The sequence below is a fragment of the Phocoena sinus genome, chromosome X (genome assembly GCF_008692025.1).
Source record: "Phocoena sinus isolate mPhoSin1 chromosome X, mPhoSin1.pri, whole genome shotgun sequence".
NCBI lineage: Eukaryota > Metazoa > Chordata > Mammalia > Artiodactyla > Phocoenidae > Phocoena > Phocoena sinus.
This window is the reverse complement of record NC_045784.1, coordinates 112,344,654-112,363,998: the sequence shown is the minus strand read 5'-3', so window position 1 is coordinate 112,363,998 and position 19,345 is coordinate 112,344,654. Positions and strand designations below refer to the sequence as shown.

Sequence of the window (19,345 nt, the reverse complement as noted above, 5' to 3'; positions counted from 1 at the left end):
GATGGGGATAATATGATGTTTGACTTATTCTCTATTCTTTTTTTTTTTTGTTATAAATTTATTTATTTTATTTATTTATTTTTGTCTGTGTTGGGTCTTCATTGCTGCACGTGGGCCTTCTCTAGTTGCGGTGAGCGGGGGCTAACTCTTCGCCGCGGTGCGTGTGCTTCTCATTGCGGAGCATGGGCTCTAGGCGCGCGGGCTTCAGTAGCTGGGGTGTGCAGGCTTAGTTGCTCTGCAGCACGTGGGATCCTCCCGGACCAGGGCTCGAACCTGTGTTCTCTGCATTGGCAGGCAGATTCCCAACCGCTGCGCCACCAGGGAAGCCCTATTCTCTATTCTTAACTAGCTGTAATATGTAGTGAAAGATAAAAGTTAACATGTTGGTCTGTTTATGTAATCTCTCCTGCAAGCATTTTTTTTTTTGCCATATCTTGTTGTGTGCATGTAGGCAAGGAAATGAGATGAACAGCATTTTAATAAAGAGTGACGGAAACCCATTTATTTGAAAATTAAGTTGTAAGTATGAACTTCATTTTGTTTCAGTCAGTTTCAGAAGTAATTGGCTCTAGCCTACAATTAAGGGAAGGGACATTTAGAGAACAAGGAAATGGAGGGAAGCAGGTAAAAATGTACAGTCAGGGATGGAGAAGTGGTAGAATCGGGGTAGCTGAAAAAAAAAGGATAGTACTCCAGGCTGAGTTAATGAACCAAAATTCTATTCTTTTTTTTTTTTTCAAAATTCTATTCTTGGCCGATTCAAAATTTTTCTATTATTTCCCTTGGAAGGTATAGCATTCTATTTGAGAACTTTATTTTCTTTATTGATTTTAATGGTAAGTAAAACATATTTACAAGATAATGTTAGGTAGTGACTTCAAAGAAATGATGCAATCATGTAAGCAAGCTATTTTTATATATGACTGAATGGAGAAAAGATGGATGGAATAGTTTCCTTACTCTCCTAGTCCTTACACCACAAAAATCCCTTTCAATATACCTCACTCCACCTCTTTCCAACATGCTAGCACTTTCCTTCCTGCTCCTGGAATCGAATCCGGTAACTCACAAGTCTAGAATAGCTATTTAATAATAAGAAAATATTGAAACCCAATCACCTATATATTAATCCTATAGATACTCAAAGCTATATTAAGTTCATCTTTGACCTTTTCTCTAGGAAAAACTCAAATTCTTTTAGGATTATATGCTATTTCTCATCTCAGTTTCTAGAAATCTTTGTGAAATTTGTTTCCCCCAGAGAAATAGAGCGTTCAAATCTGTATAAAATTTCCTAATAAAACTGTAACTAGGGTGACCATAAAGTTTATTGTGTAACCTAGGAAGGACATTTTTTTGAGTGAAAGAGGACTCTATTAATAATTTTGTCAGGACAGGAGGCAGAAATCAGGACATATTCACTGGAGCTATAATCAATGTTTAATAAAATGTGAAGAATACCTTCTAGTTTCCAATGGAAACACTGGTGTAAAAGTTCCAACAATAAATGAAAGGGGACGGGAGAAATGATTTGAAACAATTAAAATACCACACCATACCCCCACCTCAAGAAAACTAACACTGGGGACCAGGAAATTTAAATATTTATTTTTAACCCCCCCCCCCAAAACACTGAAGTATGCTTACCCAGAAACAGTTTACAGGACTAATAACTATAATGAATAAGCAATACAATTTTCTATCCATGGTGCAGCTGTGCTGTACAGTTTCAAATAATCAATTTAAAAATTTGTTGCTTTTATTTTTATAAAAATATTCATTTGATACATGATATGAGCTGCAAAATTACCACCAGACCTCTACAAATTATAAACTGTAATTGAGTTTCAGTTACATAGCAGGTGAAAAATTTAACTGAACTATTACTTCAAAATACAATGTGTTAAAAGTAATTATTACAGTATAGGCACCAATGAAAAAATCTTCTTGGCATATGACACAAAAACAACTTATTCAAGTGTCTGTATTATTACAAAAAAGGAAGAGGTAATGGCCGCTTTGACTAAAAACTGTATTCTTCACTTGAAGAAAATCTTTCTTCTAATATTTGGCAATTATTCAGGTTTATTAAAATGACTTTTGTGCAAAAACCAAATTGTTCAGACCCAAACAATAAAACATTAACTATCAAAACTAATTAATATCAATGATTCTACAACTACTGAAATACAGCCCCACTTCAGAACTTAGGCAGGCATAATATATATACTGGGCTTAAAAGAAAAAGGTATTACCCATGTAACAGTACCATAAATATAACTGAAAATTAACTGTACAGTCTAACTTACCTTTGCACAGACAGAAATCATCCTGTACTATGGTTATTTTCATATGAACTAGAAAACGCTTATTTAAATACCCTTTCAAAAATGAACAAATGATGTTTATGTATTGGATAGTTATGAGGAAAAAAATGTATAAATAGTTTATAGGACATTTTATGACCATGACAAAAATATGCTGGTGTAAATTATATTCATACCTGTTGATCAGGTATTTATAATCACATGATAATCAGCTTCTTTTAAGCTCCCCAAATCCAAGCATATAATATGCGATTTGAGTTGATTTTAAAAATGAATTAAAAACTAATTCTTCCGGTATTACCAAAAATCCATCCTTGGCTAATTAGTACTGCTTTAACTTTCCAACCATGTTAAATAAGGGTCAATTGTGTCTTCTATAAGAGAAAGTAAATACTGCACACCAAGAGGTACCTCTGTTGCTACATGTTGCCTCTAAATGTTTCAAACGCAGGGCTCTCAGATGTGATCATCATTGAGCTGCCTGGAATATCATACCCACTTGGGAGAAGAGTCAATAATTTTCCAGGTTTCATTTCTAAGAGCTTATTAAAAACTTCTGCTTTGGGCTTCCCTGGTGGCGCGGTGGTTGAGAATCTGCCTGCTAATGCAGGGGACACGGGTTCGAGCCCTGGTCTGGGAAGATCCCACATGCCGCGGAGCAACTAGGCCCGTGAGCCACAACTACTGAGCCTGCGCGTCTGGAGCCTGTGCTCCGCAACAAGAGAGGCCGCGATAGTGAGAGGCCCGCGCACCGCGATGAAGAGCGGCCCCCGCTTGCCACAACTAGAGAAAGCCCTCACGCAGAAACTAAGATCCAACACAGCCAAAAATAAATTAAAAAAAAACCTTCTGCTTTAAGAACGTGTGACTTGTTTCCGCCTCCCCACCAGTAGTCATTTTTAGAATATGCTTGTGTTTAAAAAAAAAAAAAAAGCTTTTTGAGGCTTGATGATTACAAAAGTTGAATATTTAGGATGACTTTGAAAGAGCTGTATGTTTCATAACTGTACAGTTAACTAAAGATCAAAACATGAAAGGTATTCATTCTAGTAACTTAAGTAATAATGATACCTAAAAGCAAAACTGCATCTCAACATTTACTAGAATACAGGTGAAACTATAGTATTAAAAGTTATTCCTTACAAAATAATCTCTTTAAAATATAAAATGATAAACACCATCACAAAATAGTTGAATAGCTTCTTCCAAATCTTCAATGTCGCAAAGATCCAAAAGGCACGTGGAGCTCATGAGTTAAGCATTGTTAAGCTTGAAGTAGCTTTGGTGGGTTTCTCTGGGTCCATATGAAATAGAAGCCACTAACAAGGAGTTTCTTAGGGGGATTCATCTGCTGAACACCTATAAAATTAAGAAAAACTTAAATTGATATACAACTATGCATGTGTCTATTTTACATCTGTATGAACTCTGCAATGAAAGAATTGATTCAGCAAACAAAAATTGTATTGCGTCTCATCATGTAAACGTTAAAATGTAAAGCAGTTCAAAAATCCCTTCTGCGTCTGATTTTACAACTTCCAATTGATTTGTTTGCAAATTGGAAAAGAGGGGAGGTTTCCACTAAAAACTAAGGGATTTTAAGAGGGGCTTTAGCTGATGAGTATAAATAGGCTTTATCAGCCAGAAAGATCTAGGAGATTATGTGTTTTACAGGCTGTATGGTTTGTTCCAACTTGATCCCAGCAGCATCACAAATACAAAGGAATATAAAGATGCACTGAGAAGCAATATAATGGGATTAAGGCTAAGATTAGTAGTGCTTTTTACAACTTGCTTGAGCTAAGGAGTTGTGTTTGTATATGCATACAAAAGTCTTGTTTTTAAAGGGAATTTAAAAATTAAATGTAAGAACTTTATTGAATGTGAACAAAGTTAAAGCAACAGTTCAAGAGGCAGTATAGAAACTAAAATCAAACATAAGAACCTTTTAGAGTCTTCATTTGAGTTTCTCTACCTAAAATCCTTAACTTTTCTTATGGGGGTTAAACTTAATGAACTTTAGCACTGAAACAATGTGAACAGCAGTGTGATAAGAGTAGTGGCAAGAATGAAAGCATTCCTCAATGGTATTTACAAGGGTCCAAATAAGAATATGTCCCCTGACCTTTTGTCTGTACTCCTACTAACAGGGAGAGGGGAAAAAAAAAAAAAAAAAAAAAGCCAGGCCATTTCGTTCAGTGGAAAACTACCTTGTAATGCCCAAAGATAATAATTCCAAAAGCTAATGTTTAAGATGGGCAACAAACAAAGAGTTTTCAAGCATATGACTATTAAGAATTGACTTTGTTAGGAATAAACAGAATGACTCAATCAAGTAGGTAATTATATTATCGCATCATAAATGAACATGCAATAGAAAATGTCAAAATAGTTTTTTTAAAATGACATTTCAAGCTTACTTTTGAAATTTTTCAATTAATTTCTTCACCATTTTATCTGTGATGCCAGGACAGGCAGCTTCAGCCACAGCAATACTTTTCTCCAGTTCTTCGATTGCCTGATTCCTGCTAGCATTATTCTCATCCTGCTGTTTAAGCTGAGAAAGATCAATAGCTATAACATTTAAAATTATTATACTTCTTAAAATAGATATCCAAAGCTAATGAATCTGTACTTACTTCAGCAAATGCAGGTGTGATTATCATAGACAAACAGCTCAGGGTTTGTACAAGATCTTGCTCCTTTGAACAAACATTACAGATTATACACATGACATTAAAATAATCATTCATGTGCATTCATCAGAATCCTCCTCCCAAAAGACCCAATACGGGGCAAGTTTCCATGCTTTCTTCCCATCACTAATTCCCATCCGTCATCCATAAGTTCTCTAACGTAGAGGATTACAACTGATATACACGATTCCAATGGGTTTATATAGCTCTAGGTAAAATGCATTTTAAAACATACCAATCGCCACTTAAATGACTTCTATGACCTTTCCTTAATTAGCTCAAAACGAATGGCAAATGAAACCTACTATGGACACAGTGAGGTAGATGAGCGTTTGGGGTATTAAATTCTAACAATTTTTGGCCATCATACTCTCACTATATAGTTTGAAAAAGTCTACCAAGAGGAAGTGATCATCTCCATATACATACTGCCCCATTCTGTAGTTTCTTTGGATCGGGCTTCTTTCGCACGGTGGTAAAGCTCCATTCAGGATGAGTATTATTTTCCCTGCTGGTGGATTCCCTAAAGAGATTGCCAAAGATACTTCTGTAAGTTCCTAAATGATACAGCTTGGTGAAAATACCTAATCAACGCAGCCAGACTCCGAACGGAGAATTGTCCCGATGTATAAAAAATCATTTGATCTCAGTTTCAAATCGACACTGCTTTTTACTGAAGAATAGCAATGGTTCTCAACTCTAAGTGTGTACCAGAATCACACGTGAAGGTCTCTTACTATATATAAAGCCCTGCCCCAACCCCTTCCCACTGACTAGATCAGGATCTCCTGTAGCGTGGCTTGTGATTTTTTTTTTAATTTTTATTTTATATTGCAGTATAGTTGATTTACATTTTTGAAAGGCTCCATGGGTGACTCTCATTGGGCAGCTAAGGCCAACAACCATTAGAACAGAGTAAAAACAACTATCCTGGTATTTTTCAGACCTTTTAAAAGTTGGGCAATTTCTCATAAATGCAAGTAGTATATCTAAAGAAATTTGGTGTTGCCTTTGTGTCAATTCAGCTAGCGAAGGAGTAAATTAAATTATGGACTTAGAGGTTAAAATGTTAGTATAAATGCTGCAGTTAAGAAACAATGCAACTTTTTAGGGTGTACAAATGAGATATAAATGAATATTTCAATGTCCCGGTCTGATCACGGTTTGGTACATGGCCAAGAGCTGGGAAACGTTAGTTCTCCAGAGGGATTTTGCAGGTTGCCATCAAAGTAAGAGAAGACATTGCTCCTCATCACTTTGGGCAAACTAGTAAAACACCTTAAATCGAATCTTGTTCCAAAATTTTGTAATATACTCAAGTATCCACTAGGGGTTAGACCGAGGCCATTCAAAACTAAAGCAATTCACTTCTAAGAAAAAAAACGTGTTTCCAAATTCATTGTACTTCACAGACGGTGATTTTAAAAGATTTTCACAGTTTCTAAAGTCAGACTTTAGAATAAGGTTTATATTTTATGCTAGAGAAAGCATATTGGATCACAGTTAAAATATATGCAATATTAAAATGGGCTATCTACATAAAAATTAAATAATTGGTACATACGAATCAGAGCCCTCAGAATCAGATTCGTCATCACTGTGTCCTTCTGCCTTCCATCTCTTAAATCGATCTATCAGTTCAGTCAGATAAGAAGTCTTCTTTGAATTTTTTACAATGAATTTATGTTTCAGAAGCTCTTTAGCTGTAGGACGCTAAGGAACAAAAAAGAAAGGATGCATGAGTATTTCTAGGCTCTTTTGATTGCAAGGAGTGATAAGAAATCACTTCAGCTATTAAGCCGAAAGGTGTAAAAGTATGTCTGCAGATATGAGGATAACTAAAATGCCACAGGACAATAGCTAATTCTATTTTTGAAGTGGCTCAAGGCAACCAAAATAAATTCACTATTTTGGTACCAATTTGCTAAAGCCCAATGGGCAAAAGGTGGCCTACCTACTAGCAACAGGCAGCAGGGCTTTCTTAAAAGCAGAGAAACACATGGCAGGACTTTGATAATTAAGTAAAAATTTAAAAACGTTTCAAAATAGTGCTTTAAAATACTTTTATTATATTTACTGTAAATTGGAAAAAAGGGTGAAAACTAGCAAGGCTGTAACTTTGTTAATTATCTGTACATATCATATGACCCCCTTCTTCATCACACATTAATTCATATCGCATCTAAATACAAACACCAGGTGCTGTGGGGGATACTTTTCCCCCTAGTATTTTATTACTATGAGAATATCCATTAGCAACTTAAACATTGTCACATCAAATTCAGTTCCTGTATATTTCTAGTTTCTCGAAGTCATCGGGCAGTTTTATTTTCAAAACAGTAGAACAACTGTAATCAACTTTGCCAAGTAAATGAATGGAGCTCATTAGACTTCAGGAAACGTATACAACTTCGTGTTGGAATTTCTGAACATTAAATAAAAAATAGTGAAACGCAAACAACTTTTCATGAAAAATGAAAACACACTTGAATAAAAATCATTGTGACTAGTTATACATATACTTTCATAATGATACCCTAGAAAATGAACTTTATTTCCCCCTGAAATAGGAAATGATCAACAGAATAAAGAAGCAGCTAGGGACCATAGAAAAAAGAGAAAAAGATGCAGGGGAAGGAGAGAAGGAACTACGGATCTTGTCAACAACTGAACAAAATTAGCAACACAGAGGGAAGAATCACGTTCCTGATGGATCTTAGACAGTTTTCACAGGCACTGTTGAACAAACCACACTGGCTCTATGTAGATCTGATCATAGAAAATAGTAGTCATAGCATATATACTCACAAATGATGGATCTTTGTTCAGGCAAGCATCAATAAACTCCTTAAAGGATTTAGTAAAGTCTCCGACAAGAGTTGGAGGATTGTTTTTTGGAATAAGAAACAGAACTCTCATAGGATGCATATCGGAGTTAGGTGGCTCTCCCTTGGCTAGTTCAATAGCAGTAATTCCCAGTGACCAAATGTCAGCCTAAGGTAAGGAGGAAAGAACAATTACCTTGAAATTCCATTCCAACATAATGCCACAAAATAACCTGTGGAGTCTAATGGTCATACAATATGAAAGTGTCTCAAGAAATGTGATGTTAATAAATTTTTATTAATGTAATTCATTTATTTAAAAAAATGATCAAATACTCTACTTTGTGCCAGGTACTGTATTCTAGGCACTGAGGACTCAGGTGGTGACCAAACCAGACAAAATCCCTGCTCTCAAGGGGCTTATGTTCTAGTAGAAGAGACAGATAAATAAATAAATAATAGGATGTCAGATGGTGCTAAGTTCTGTGAAGAAAATAGTAAATCAGGATAAGGGAATAATGAATAAGGTAAAAGGGCTGCAAATTTACACAGGATGGCCAGGGAAGACTGTTCTGTGTAGGTAATGTTTAAGCAGAGACCTAATTGGGAGAAAGGCTATTCCAGATAGAGGGAGAGGCAAGTGCAAAGGTCCTGAGGCTAGAGGGGACTTGCTGTGTTTATGGACCAGCAATGAGGCCACTGTGGCTGAAGCAGATAGAAAATAGAGGGCCAATACAAATTAATTTTTTAAAAAATGGAAGTGAAGAGAGATCAAAAAAAAAAGAAAATAGAGGAGAGTGATAAGAGATGAGCCAGAGGTAGACAAGGGCCAGACTGTAGAGAGACACATATGTGATAGTAAGAACTTTGGATTGTATTCCAAGTAGGATGAAAGGCCACTGAAGGGAAGAAGGTCCAAATATTACCAGCAACAAGGGAACGTATGATTTACCAGCAACAACTGACATGACTCTAGCTTTAGGAATACTTTAAAAGGAAGGAGTATTAAGGCAGTTTATTAAATAGGATAGTACGCTACATAAAACTTAATATTAAAAACAAAATAGTTTGTACAGGTAACACTTTACTTTTGAGTCATAAGCTGACTGCTGGATAACTTCAGGAGCCATCCAAAATGGTGTTCCCACAAAGGTATTTCTTTTAATTTGTGTATCTGTCAGTTGGCCAGCAACTCCAAAGTCAGCAAGTTTCACATCTCCTTGTTCTGAGAGCAAGACATTGGCAGCTAGGAGGGAAAAAGAGATGAAAAAACCCTCAGCTTCCTCAAAATGCATCTGTTTTTCTCAGGTTCACATTAGACTTCTGTATACCTTTTATGTCTCGGTGAATTTTCTTTTCTGAATGCAGGTAGTCCAGACCTTTCAAAATTTCCTTTAGCATGGTAGCGATCTGGAACTCATCAAATGGACCAGCTCTCAGCTTAGGGGGAAAAACACATACATACATATACATGTAAAAGTTTGGAACAATGAAGTTCGAACTTGACATTCTCTTTGAAATAAGAGAATCGCTTAGATATATGAAGCAGTTCTGTTTATTAAACCAATATTTAAACAAATGAGAAAAATTTAAAAGGTGAGGAAAGTTAAGTCAAAGGGCAGAAAGGGTTTTTTAATGACTAAGTTTAATCTTGAAAGATAGTACAACCTATATACTAGCTCCAAATCCTAAGGTTCTTAAATATTTACATCAAAGATCTAAGAAACATGCTTAAATAATGACAGAACTAGATTTCTTTTTCTCAGATAGGAAAAAAGAAATCAGCTACTTAAATTTTGGCATTTGCTGTTTAAAACTTATTAAATATTTACACCGAACTGATTTTTAGATCAGACGGTCCATAAGATTTTTGCAGCAACCAAATTTGATCATATAGGTCAGCTGTAGCACAGTTCTTAGCATTTGTGTATTTCAAAAACATTGTAAAGCATAGAGCCTTTTTTGAGACTCAGATTTAAATTTTAGCTAGGAATATAATAATTAAACTATTCAGACTTTCATTGTAAAAAATATCAAATTATGGAGGGATACGTTTTTTCAAATAAATGTAACACATTTCCCTGTACTAAAGCCAGTAGTTTTAACTGCAATACAAGGAAAGCAATGATTAGGTTTCAGGAGAATTTGTAATGGAATATCTGAAAATCTCTCCTTAAAATAAATGGTTATTTTAAAATTCTGGTACCTCATAAAGCACAAACAGTGGACTGTACAATATTATTACAGGAAAGGGTGGGAATCTAAAGTCAGAGCTGAGGTAGAGTTCTGTTTGCTGGAAGGAGGGAAGAGGTGGTGAAAATCAAATATTGCCCACTATGCCTCACACTGGGAGGGATTCACAGCTCTTTGGCACCTTCTGTATTTCATCTTTCATGAATGCCATATTTATTCTGAATAAAGGGCACTTTCATGTTGAAATTTAACAGCTTAAAATAAAAACCACACTTCGGTCTCACCATTTAATATTAACTATGCTCTGGATATATAGTATACTCCAGGGATGTTCATAGTTCAATAGGTGCCTTTCCTAAGTAACATTATCTGTTTACTTTCAAATATATCAACTTCCACCCCAAAAGTTTCTTTTTAAACAGCAGTGATTAAAGTCATCTAAAAGGTGAAAATGGCATACTATTTTACTGATTGCTGGCAATGAAATTCTGAGGTACTACCAAATAAGTTAAAGATAAATGTCATACTACTTAAGATTAGTACTTAGTATCACTGATTATAAAATGTTGACAGGGCCAGAGGAGGTATACCCTCAGTCACTTAGGAAATTGGGCAAGGTCCATATAAAAGATACTAGCTATCATTCTGAAGGATTTCTAAAAGTGCCCTGGATAATACAGAATTTTAAAAATATATTTAAGTAAAAACAAACAGAAAAGTGGTTGCTTATCTGGTATACTTAGGTCCAGTTTAAAATTCAGTAAAAGTAAAATCTCACTTAACTGGGTACCGGAGGGGGATGGTAGGGGCGCCTGGGTGGCAGGGAAATGGGAATGGGGTGGTGGTAGAGCTGCGTTTTTCTTGTTCACTATCAGACAGAAAACTGTCCCAAACCTTGTGGTGAAAATGTTTCCTTAGCCATGATGATAATGATCAGAAAAGGAGAAATAAGGGAGTTGGAAAGAGAAGGAAGGTAAAGTAGATGGAACACAGATTGCTTTTTAAAAAATTTCCAATGCAACCTTGGGAGAGATGACGCAAGATCTTGGTCCACTGTCCCTGGAGCGCACAACTGAGCTTCTCTCCAAAGACTGAAGACCATATCATGTCTCTAATAGCTAACACTTCTGCCCCCAGGGCAGTGTACTGGCCTTATGTGATTTGCCTCTGTTGTCAACTGAGGATATTCAAGAGAGGGACATTTTCCCTTTCAGAGACTATCTACTTGTGGGCTTGGGGGTGTTCCTCATACTCTTTTGACTTCCAGCCAGTCCCTAATGCACCATGTTTTGTTATGCTTTCTCTTACAGTTAGCATATTGTTTCCAACTTTTCCCCTTGGTGCTCATGTTTTATTCTCTTAACCTTATTATATGTGTTTTTATTGTAAGTCACTGCAATTCTATTTGGAAAGAAGTAAGGTATAATCAATTCAATAAAATAATGTACAGTATGCTCAAAGTCTGTTCACATACAACTAATTATTTTTGTTAGAATGGGAGGGAATCTTGAGGTATACACTATATAATGTTGACATCAATACTGGTCATAATCATGTTCCATTAGTCAGTCACCAGTTTAAGGGATGAACACTCTACCCAGCATCCCTCCTGATTTCTCTTGTCCCTGGTAGCAGTGCCCTCCTCTAAGCCTGATCCTTTCTTAGATTCCCCCAAATGATAGCATTCATTTGTACAGGACTATATATGAAGAAGAAGTAGCACATTTTCTCATCACTTGCTCTGCCTACAAAGTCCAGTCAAATGAGGTTTATAATTAAATCACAGTATCATTAAGCGTTAGGGCTAGAAAAACAGAGTTAGAGAGATTACTCATCTAATTTCTTCATTGAACATTTGAGGCACAGGTTAAATGGCTTGCCCAGTATTAGCCAGCTAGTCAATGGCAGAACCAGGACTAGGATCTAGGTCTCTTGATTTTAAGAACATTTTAAGTTCATTGAATTTATGCTAATAGGTATTTGTTGTATTTAGGTGGAGATCAGAATGGCAGAATGAGATTATGATCTCACAATCATTTCATTCAGAGATTTCATAAAACTGACCAAACTACTACTGGGGATACAGATTGTATTAGTTAGGGCTGGGCCAGTGTCCAGTGCTTCACATTGCTATCAGAAATCCGATGAAAGCAGTGCACTAGCTTTGCCAATGCCTACAAAACAGGGAAGTGACATGGTAAGCACTTTTGGGGGCAGTTAACTGTGATAAATTTGGAAAGGGTTCTTAATATTTAAGAAGTGGAAGGAGGCTCGTGGAGCAATTGTGAGGCTTCTTGTGGAGCTAATGAAAAAATTATTGTGTAATCAAACCATGTGACAAGAGAAATAGAGCTGAGATCATTTAACGGCAAGAGGAGAATGAGACCAGACTCCATAGGCATGAAGGATTATTATCCAAAGAAACACCAATTATGTTCTCTCACTAGAGAGGAGAGAGAAAGAAAAAAATGAACTCTAGCTTTAGGATATAAGAATTACATTAGACACAAGGAAGGATGACCTAACTCAGCAACTGATTAAACTGCGATGAATTCCTAGAAGATGAGGCTCTCCATCAAGTTTAATTACCATTTCTTTAGAATGGTTTAAGTATGGTTCCGTTTAAAGGGAAGAAAATCGCTTATGGTCATTTCTGTTCACAGGATTATCTGAAACTTTGGAGTCATTGGCAGTCAGGATGAAAGCCTTTAAAAAATATTTGATTACTTTTAGTCAGAAAAACTCATCTCCACTTTAAAAAATAAGAATTAAAATTACTTTTAGAAACAGCAGACTCTATAATTTCAAAGGCAGAAGCATATTATATAAAAGTCATATTATATTAAACATGGAAGAGGAGCTTAGTGCAAATTCTTTGTTTTATAGGACATCCAAGTCCAAGGAATTTATGTGTCTGGTTCACAGTCACAGATTTAGTTATAAATAGAGCCAGCGCTAGAACCTCAAACTCCCACAGGCCAGCCCAGTGGTTATTCTACTACACAAACTTGTCTCTAGTCATTCATATTGCATTTTAAATACAATGTCATATTAATAAAGATTTAAAAGGCGGGGAACAACACTGACAGAATCACACCACTTGGGGAAAACAACCAGTGTTTCTCAAAAACATTTCATGCACGAACATATCTTCATTGGTTAGAACTTCTCCCGCATACTGCAGGATTGTAGCAGCCTGGTCCCTGCCCACTAAAATGGCTGTGGCACTTCCAAGTCATTGTGACAAAGATGCCATCACATTTCCAAATGACCTATAGAGGGGCAGAGAGAACTCTGCAGAGAGCTGGGTCTGTAGGCCTTCTTGGTCAGAACCCAAGAGCCAATTTTAGAGACAGTTATCTGAATGATATCTTTTTTAAAAATCTAAGAACACTGAGTCTTCTCAGGGATAAGCATGTAAAGTAAAACTCTAAACTGACGGCAACTGTCACACACTCATTCCTAATTTGGGGGGAATTTTATTTTATTAAGCTGTTTGCATTTCTTATATACTTTAAGAATGCCAGCAATGTGCAGAACCCTGCAATATAGCTGAACCTATATAAGAGTAGTAGTCCTGAAGACAGAGTGAACATATTAACTAAACAACTGCTTAGCTTGTCCAAAAACCATTGCTTACTCCAATTAAAAGAAAAAAGTACAAGTATGGATATATGTGTGTAATTATTTAAAAATACTTACAAGATCCAGTGCTGAACCGCCACCCAGGTATTCCATTATTATCCATAATTTTGAACCCTGTAAAAGCCATGAAATAGTTTAATAATTATAAACCTGAGCTAAGTAACATACTAGCATAAATGTTAAATCTGACATACTAATGTACTGGTTCTAAAATACAGGTTTAAAATTAGTTGTTTGGAACTCAGAATATATTTTTCCATAGACTATTACAAATGAAAGTCAAGTTCTGAGTCTTGGCCCTCCCTTAAACCGATTTACCATATGATATAGCTAAATAAATAACACATTATTGTTCCTTATTGTTTAACTGTTAGCAACTTTTATAAAACCCAGAAAAAGCCATCGCTTTAAATTATTTTGAATAATGATACTGAAAGGAAAAGATAGTTACACTAAAGAATGAGGAGGAAAAAAAAAAAAAGAATGAGGAGGTAAATAGAGACTTGTAGAAATTTTGAATGGGGCTTCTGGGTACTTCCCATGTGATGTTAGAGTTTGAGGACACTGGGTACTGTGCCTTATTTTAGTTTTTGGCTTTTGTTTTATGTACTTTACAACTTTTACCAACCAGGATTAACGGGGATTTTTCGTACACATATGGAACCTAGAAAGAACATTGACCCCTCTCTCCCCAGAGGTAAATGGATAAGAGAAAGGGAGTGTGTAGCTTAAAAAGCATTATGATTAATTCATGTAGAATTAACTTCACTGTAAGTTGTACAAGAGGAAATGGAGCTCATAGGGGGAACACGTCTGTTTGAATTACAAAACAGGTGTGTACATACACACACACACACACATACACACACCATTCAGCTACATCAGATAAAATTTGGAATAAATCATTAAATCATTTTTCTTTCAGCTATATTTTGAAATACGGAAGACATCTCTCTCTCCATACCATTTCATGAGTGGTATTCTCTGAATTACTGTAGGACCACAGAATTGACTGAAAGCAGAATGGTTGGTTTTGCTAAACTGGCCAATAGCCAAGTTGTGAATGGATTGTGTTCCAAAAGTCCATTTTTAAGTAAGATGTTTGGAATTTGGAAAGCAAGCATTTTCCCATAAAAATAATGCCTAGGTTCCTGGAGCAGTGTCCTCCAAAAAGACAATTTAACACAAAGGTATCCATAGTATAGCAGAAAGAATACCAGAGACACTACCATTTATACCATAACAATGTTTCTAGGGGAAAATATATTCAGTGTCGTGCTTCGATTTGGGATGCCAGGAACACATCTCTCACCTTTACAGTCCCAGCTGTGGAATGAAGATTCTCAAGCTGTTGCCAGTAGTCCTCAAACTCCAAAATCCCTGGGAAGTACTCAGGAGTTCCATTCAAAATTTCCAAGTGTCTCCATGAGACTGGGGCTTTATTATGGCAGAGAATGGACTCCAATAACATGATGATGAGTGTTTAGGGGACACTGTAGTGGGGGGGGAATGGGTTGTGGTGTAGGGTAAGGGTCCGGGGAGGGAAGGCTCAGTTAAATTAAGATGCTGACATTATGTAGAATGTATAAGAGAAAGAAAGGAACAATGTCCCCCACCCATCTTGACATCAACTCTCTCCTGTCACAGCAGGCCAGCTTGAACTGAGAAGAGAAAGAGTGGTGTATACAGTAGGCAGGAGAGGAAATAAATCCCCATAACAGTGGGAGAGGAGAAGAGTTCCAGGAGTGGTTCATGTAACTTGTTTCCATGTATAGAAATTAGGACTCAGAATATGAGAACTGTGAACCTGATGAGTCTTCCTATTTTTTTCTACAGAAGAAAAAAGTGTTTCTCACAATGCCGTACAGCCTGAGAAGTTTATCTTTTGCCACGTTTTTTTCCTAAGTACTACATTCTACCTCATGAACTCAGAATGCTTCCCATTCACCTGACATTCAAAGAAAAATAAAAAGATCTTATAAAACATGTTTATCTGTTTTGCAGTTCTGCATGAATGAAAGCGCCTGTTTTCCAAGTTAAAAACAATGTGTGTCTTTTTTTTGGTACCGATTCAAACAGAAACCTACCAAAATGTATTCATAGAAAGCTTAAAAAGTCAGTAAACTTATGACTAAGCAAATTCCCGATCTGAAAAGAAGGCTTCCTCTTTGCAAGCGAGCTATTCAGTGGAACTAGGACTCTTCTGAAACAGGCAGGGAACCAGAGCTGCCTCATAGCTTTTCTGGCTGCTTCCTTCTGATTGTCACTTCTGCAGACAAACCTCGCTGGAGGATGGTCATAGGTCCAAACATTCAGAAGACTGCGAGGCAGGCAGGGGAATGGAAGCGAGGCCCGAGTGGGCACAGGCAGGAATGGCGAGCCAGTGGGGCTCCTCCCTACTCAAGGAAGCTTAACCCACACAGGCTCTTACTTGTTCCTTGTCCACAGCAGGTCTTAATGAAAACACCAATCACAAACCAAACCCAACCAAAAAACCTAGACCCTGTGTTTGTATTCTTTTGGGGGACTACAATTTCTATCTTTGATTTCTGGTAAAAGATGTTTGTGTTGGAGAATGCAAATATGTATGTTTGGTTTGTTCTTAAATAATTTAAAAGACTAAGTTGATATCTACATACTGGTTTACAAATCCAAAAGAGCCAAATGACTCTAAACCTCTAAACCATAACCATATATCTGGCACATTTAAGTATAGGAAGTCCCTGAAGGAAAAATGTCACTTCTCCAATTATAAAATGATCCAAATGTTTTAACAATGGGTTGGAGGAGTTAAGTTTAAAGTCCTGCAGCAGGGACTCCCCTGGTGGTGCAGGGGTTAATAATCCACCTGCCAATGCAGGGGACACGGGTTTGAGCCCTGGTCTGGGAAGATCCCACATGCCTCGGGGCAACTAAGCCCACGCGCCACAACTACTGAAGCCTATGCGCCTAGAGCCCGTGCTCCGCAACAAGAGAAGCCACCGCAATAAGAAGCCCACACACCACAACGAAGAGTAGCCCTCGCTCGCCGCAACTAGAGAAAGCCCACACGCAGTAACAAAGACCCAACACAGCCAAAAATAAATAAATAAATAAAGCCCTGCATCAACATGGGTGGTCAGTTAGGGGTTAAGAAATGGCTCTCGTTCCAAAATTCAGAACGCCTAAAGAGTAAGTACTTCAAGAAATAGTTACAGATGTAGAAAACAAAGTTATGGTTACCGGGGGGAAGGGGGGAAGAGGGATAAATTGGGAGATTGGGATTGACATACACACACTACTACATATAAAATAGATTACTAATAAGGACCTACTGTATAGCACAGGAAACTCTACTCAATACTCTGTAATGGCCTATATGGGAAAAGAATCTTAAGAAGAGTGGATATATGTATATGTATAACTGATTCATTTTGCTGTACACCTGAAACTAACATAACATTATAAATCAACTATACTCCAATAAAAATTTTAAAAAAGAGTTAAGTACTTCAGAGTTATACTGTTTACTGGGGAGAAGTTGGAGCCTAGTTTTAACAAATCACTGGTGTCTGGAGTATCAACTCCATCACCCCATGGGGCCTTTGAATTTGCCACTAAAGCAGACACTTGGCTATAGGGGGGAGAAATGCTACTGTGGAACTTGGAATTCATTTGCTCATAGAAAAAATGTTTAAAAAAACATTTAAAATACCCATTATATATATTTATGAGATAATTATTGAACATAGATCAAGTACATGTTGAATTAAGTAGGTTGGTCTATGAAGCAGATAGCCAATCATAACACTGACCACATAAACCAGCATGTGTAAGTAAAATAAGCCAGTCACCAAAGGGCAAATGTTGTATGATTCCACTTATATGAAGAGTCTACGGTAGGGAAACTCATACAGACAGAAAGTAGAATGGTGGTTACCAAGGACTACGGTGAGGAGAGAATGGGGAGTTATATAGTTTAATGGGTACAGAGTTTCAGTTGAGGAAGATGAAAAAGTTCTGGAGATGAATGCTAGTGATGGTTGCAAAATCACATGAGTGCATGAAATGCCACAGAACTGTACATTTTAAATGGTTAAAATGGTAACTTTCATGATATATATTATACCACAATAAGAAAAGAAACAGAATGTGAAATCTTATATCACTGCAAGGAATAGTAGAGATCATCTTGCCAGATACTTTACCACCTTGGAATCGTTTTCTTCCAGTCTAGAATGCCTTGTCTATACCCCACCCTCACATCCCAAACCCTATCAAAATCATACTCAAGACCCACTTTAAATGCTATTCCCCACGTTTTGGGTTATTGCACTTGATGTACCTACCCACAGATAAGTGGGAGATATGAGACAAGTTAGATATACCTATCTGGGGCTAAGGAGAGAGGCTGAAACCAGAGACATGAATTTAGAAATTGTCAGAATAAAGTAGATGAGACCGACCAGGGCAAATATGCAGAATGAGAGGAGTGCACAGAGTAGGTGACCGAAAAATAAATATCTGCTGAATTGAATCTAATATGGGGCTTCTTAGAGGTGTATTATAGGAAGTTTAAAGCTATTCTTATTTTGAGAGAAAAAACCACTGTACAAGGAGGAAATAGTTCCCTCTCCAATTTCCTTCAAGTTTTATAAGAAAACTATGATGTTTAAAAATTAAAGAATATTCCAGAAATATTCCAGAAACATTCGCCATACATTGGAAATAAGCACACACAAAAGTCTCGGGAAAAATAATGAGAAGGAAACAAAACTGTACAGACTCTATTCTGGAATATTTTACTTCAATCATTCAATTCTTTTTTTAAAAATAAATATCAGTCGTTGTGGTATGTGGAGGGGGGCATATTTCCTTAACATAAACAGAAATCTAAAAGCAATTTTCAGCAGCAAATAAAGGCATGATTCAAGTTCTATTCAATGCCTGAGTGAGCTTCATTTTAAGATTTACATCGAACTAGAAAAATATTTAAAGATTATAAAAGATTCTTCCAATGTTATGAGATCAGAAGGGAAGGGTTTGCTTATTTTAGCACTCGTCATAAAGACTAACTTTGTCTGTCAAGAAAATCTGCAGTGAAGTAAAATTAAAGGAAAATATTGTGGTCATACTGATGTGTCTGTCTGGTTTTTACTCTTGTTTTTATAAACGAAGTTATACAGTGAGCTCAGTCAAAATGAATACCTAGTACATTTCTGCATGTCTCAAGGAAAGTGCTACAACTACATACAGTTGCAGAGAGCATATAATTTTCTCTCAAGTGCAATAAATTTTCCTCCAGCTAACAGTGAGGGTCTTGGTTATGTCCTGTGTTAGGACAACCTGAGAAGAACCTGTATCCTACTTTACTCAATTAACTTGACTCACAAAATCTCCCATGTCATCTGAAACGGAAGGATGGGCCACAACAAGAACATAAGTCGATTGATGATGCAGTTCTCCGATGGTACTTAGAGGATGTAGCCTTGATTTTACTGACTGAACTAAACAGAACCCTGTTATATCTGATGTGATTTTAGTTTAAAAAAATTTAAGCCTGTGAAGTTACACTATGATTTAATATAAATGGAAAATAAACAAGTGGTCAATTTAAGAAAGTAATTTAAATGGTATTAAAGAGTTATAAAATCGTATTTCTTTTTCTCTGTGCATATAT

At 36.5% G+C, this 19,345-nt stretch overlaps 1 protein-coding gene across 1 annotated transcript in view; it reads right to left on the bottom strand.

Moving 5' to 3' along the window:
- Positions 1-1,586: 1,586 nt before the first annotated feature.
- The window catches only part of STK26 (serine/threonine kinase 26), a 62,445-nt gene continuing 44,686 nt past the window's right edge, over positions 1,587-19,345 (bottom strand). Inside the window, exons 4-12 of the mRNA XM_032620432.1 lie at positions 13,744-13,800; positions 9,180-9,288; positions 8,937-9,094; positions 7,832-8,017; positions 6,588-6,736; positions 5,453-5,546; positions 4,967-5,029; positions 4,748-4,884; positions 1,587-3,686 (exon numbers count right to left, since the gene is read on the bottom strand). Of these exons, the coding sequence (XP_032476323.1) occupies positions 3,662-3,686; positions 4,748-4,884; positions 4,967-5,029; positions 5,453-5,546; positions 6,588-6,736; positions 7,832-8,017; positions 8,937-9,094; positions 9,180-9,288; positions 13,744-13,800 (978 nt within the window). The 3' untranslated portion in view covers positions 1,587-3,661. The remainder of the gene's footprint in view (positions 3,687-4,747; positions 4,885-4,966; positions 5,030-5,452; positions 5,547-6,587; positions 6,737-7,831; positions 8,018-8,936; positions 9,095-9,179; positions 9,289-13,743; positions 13,801-19,345) is intronic.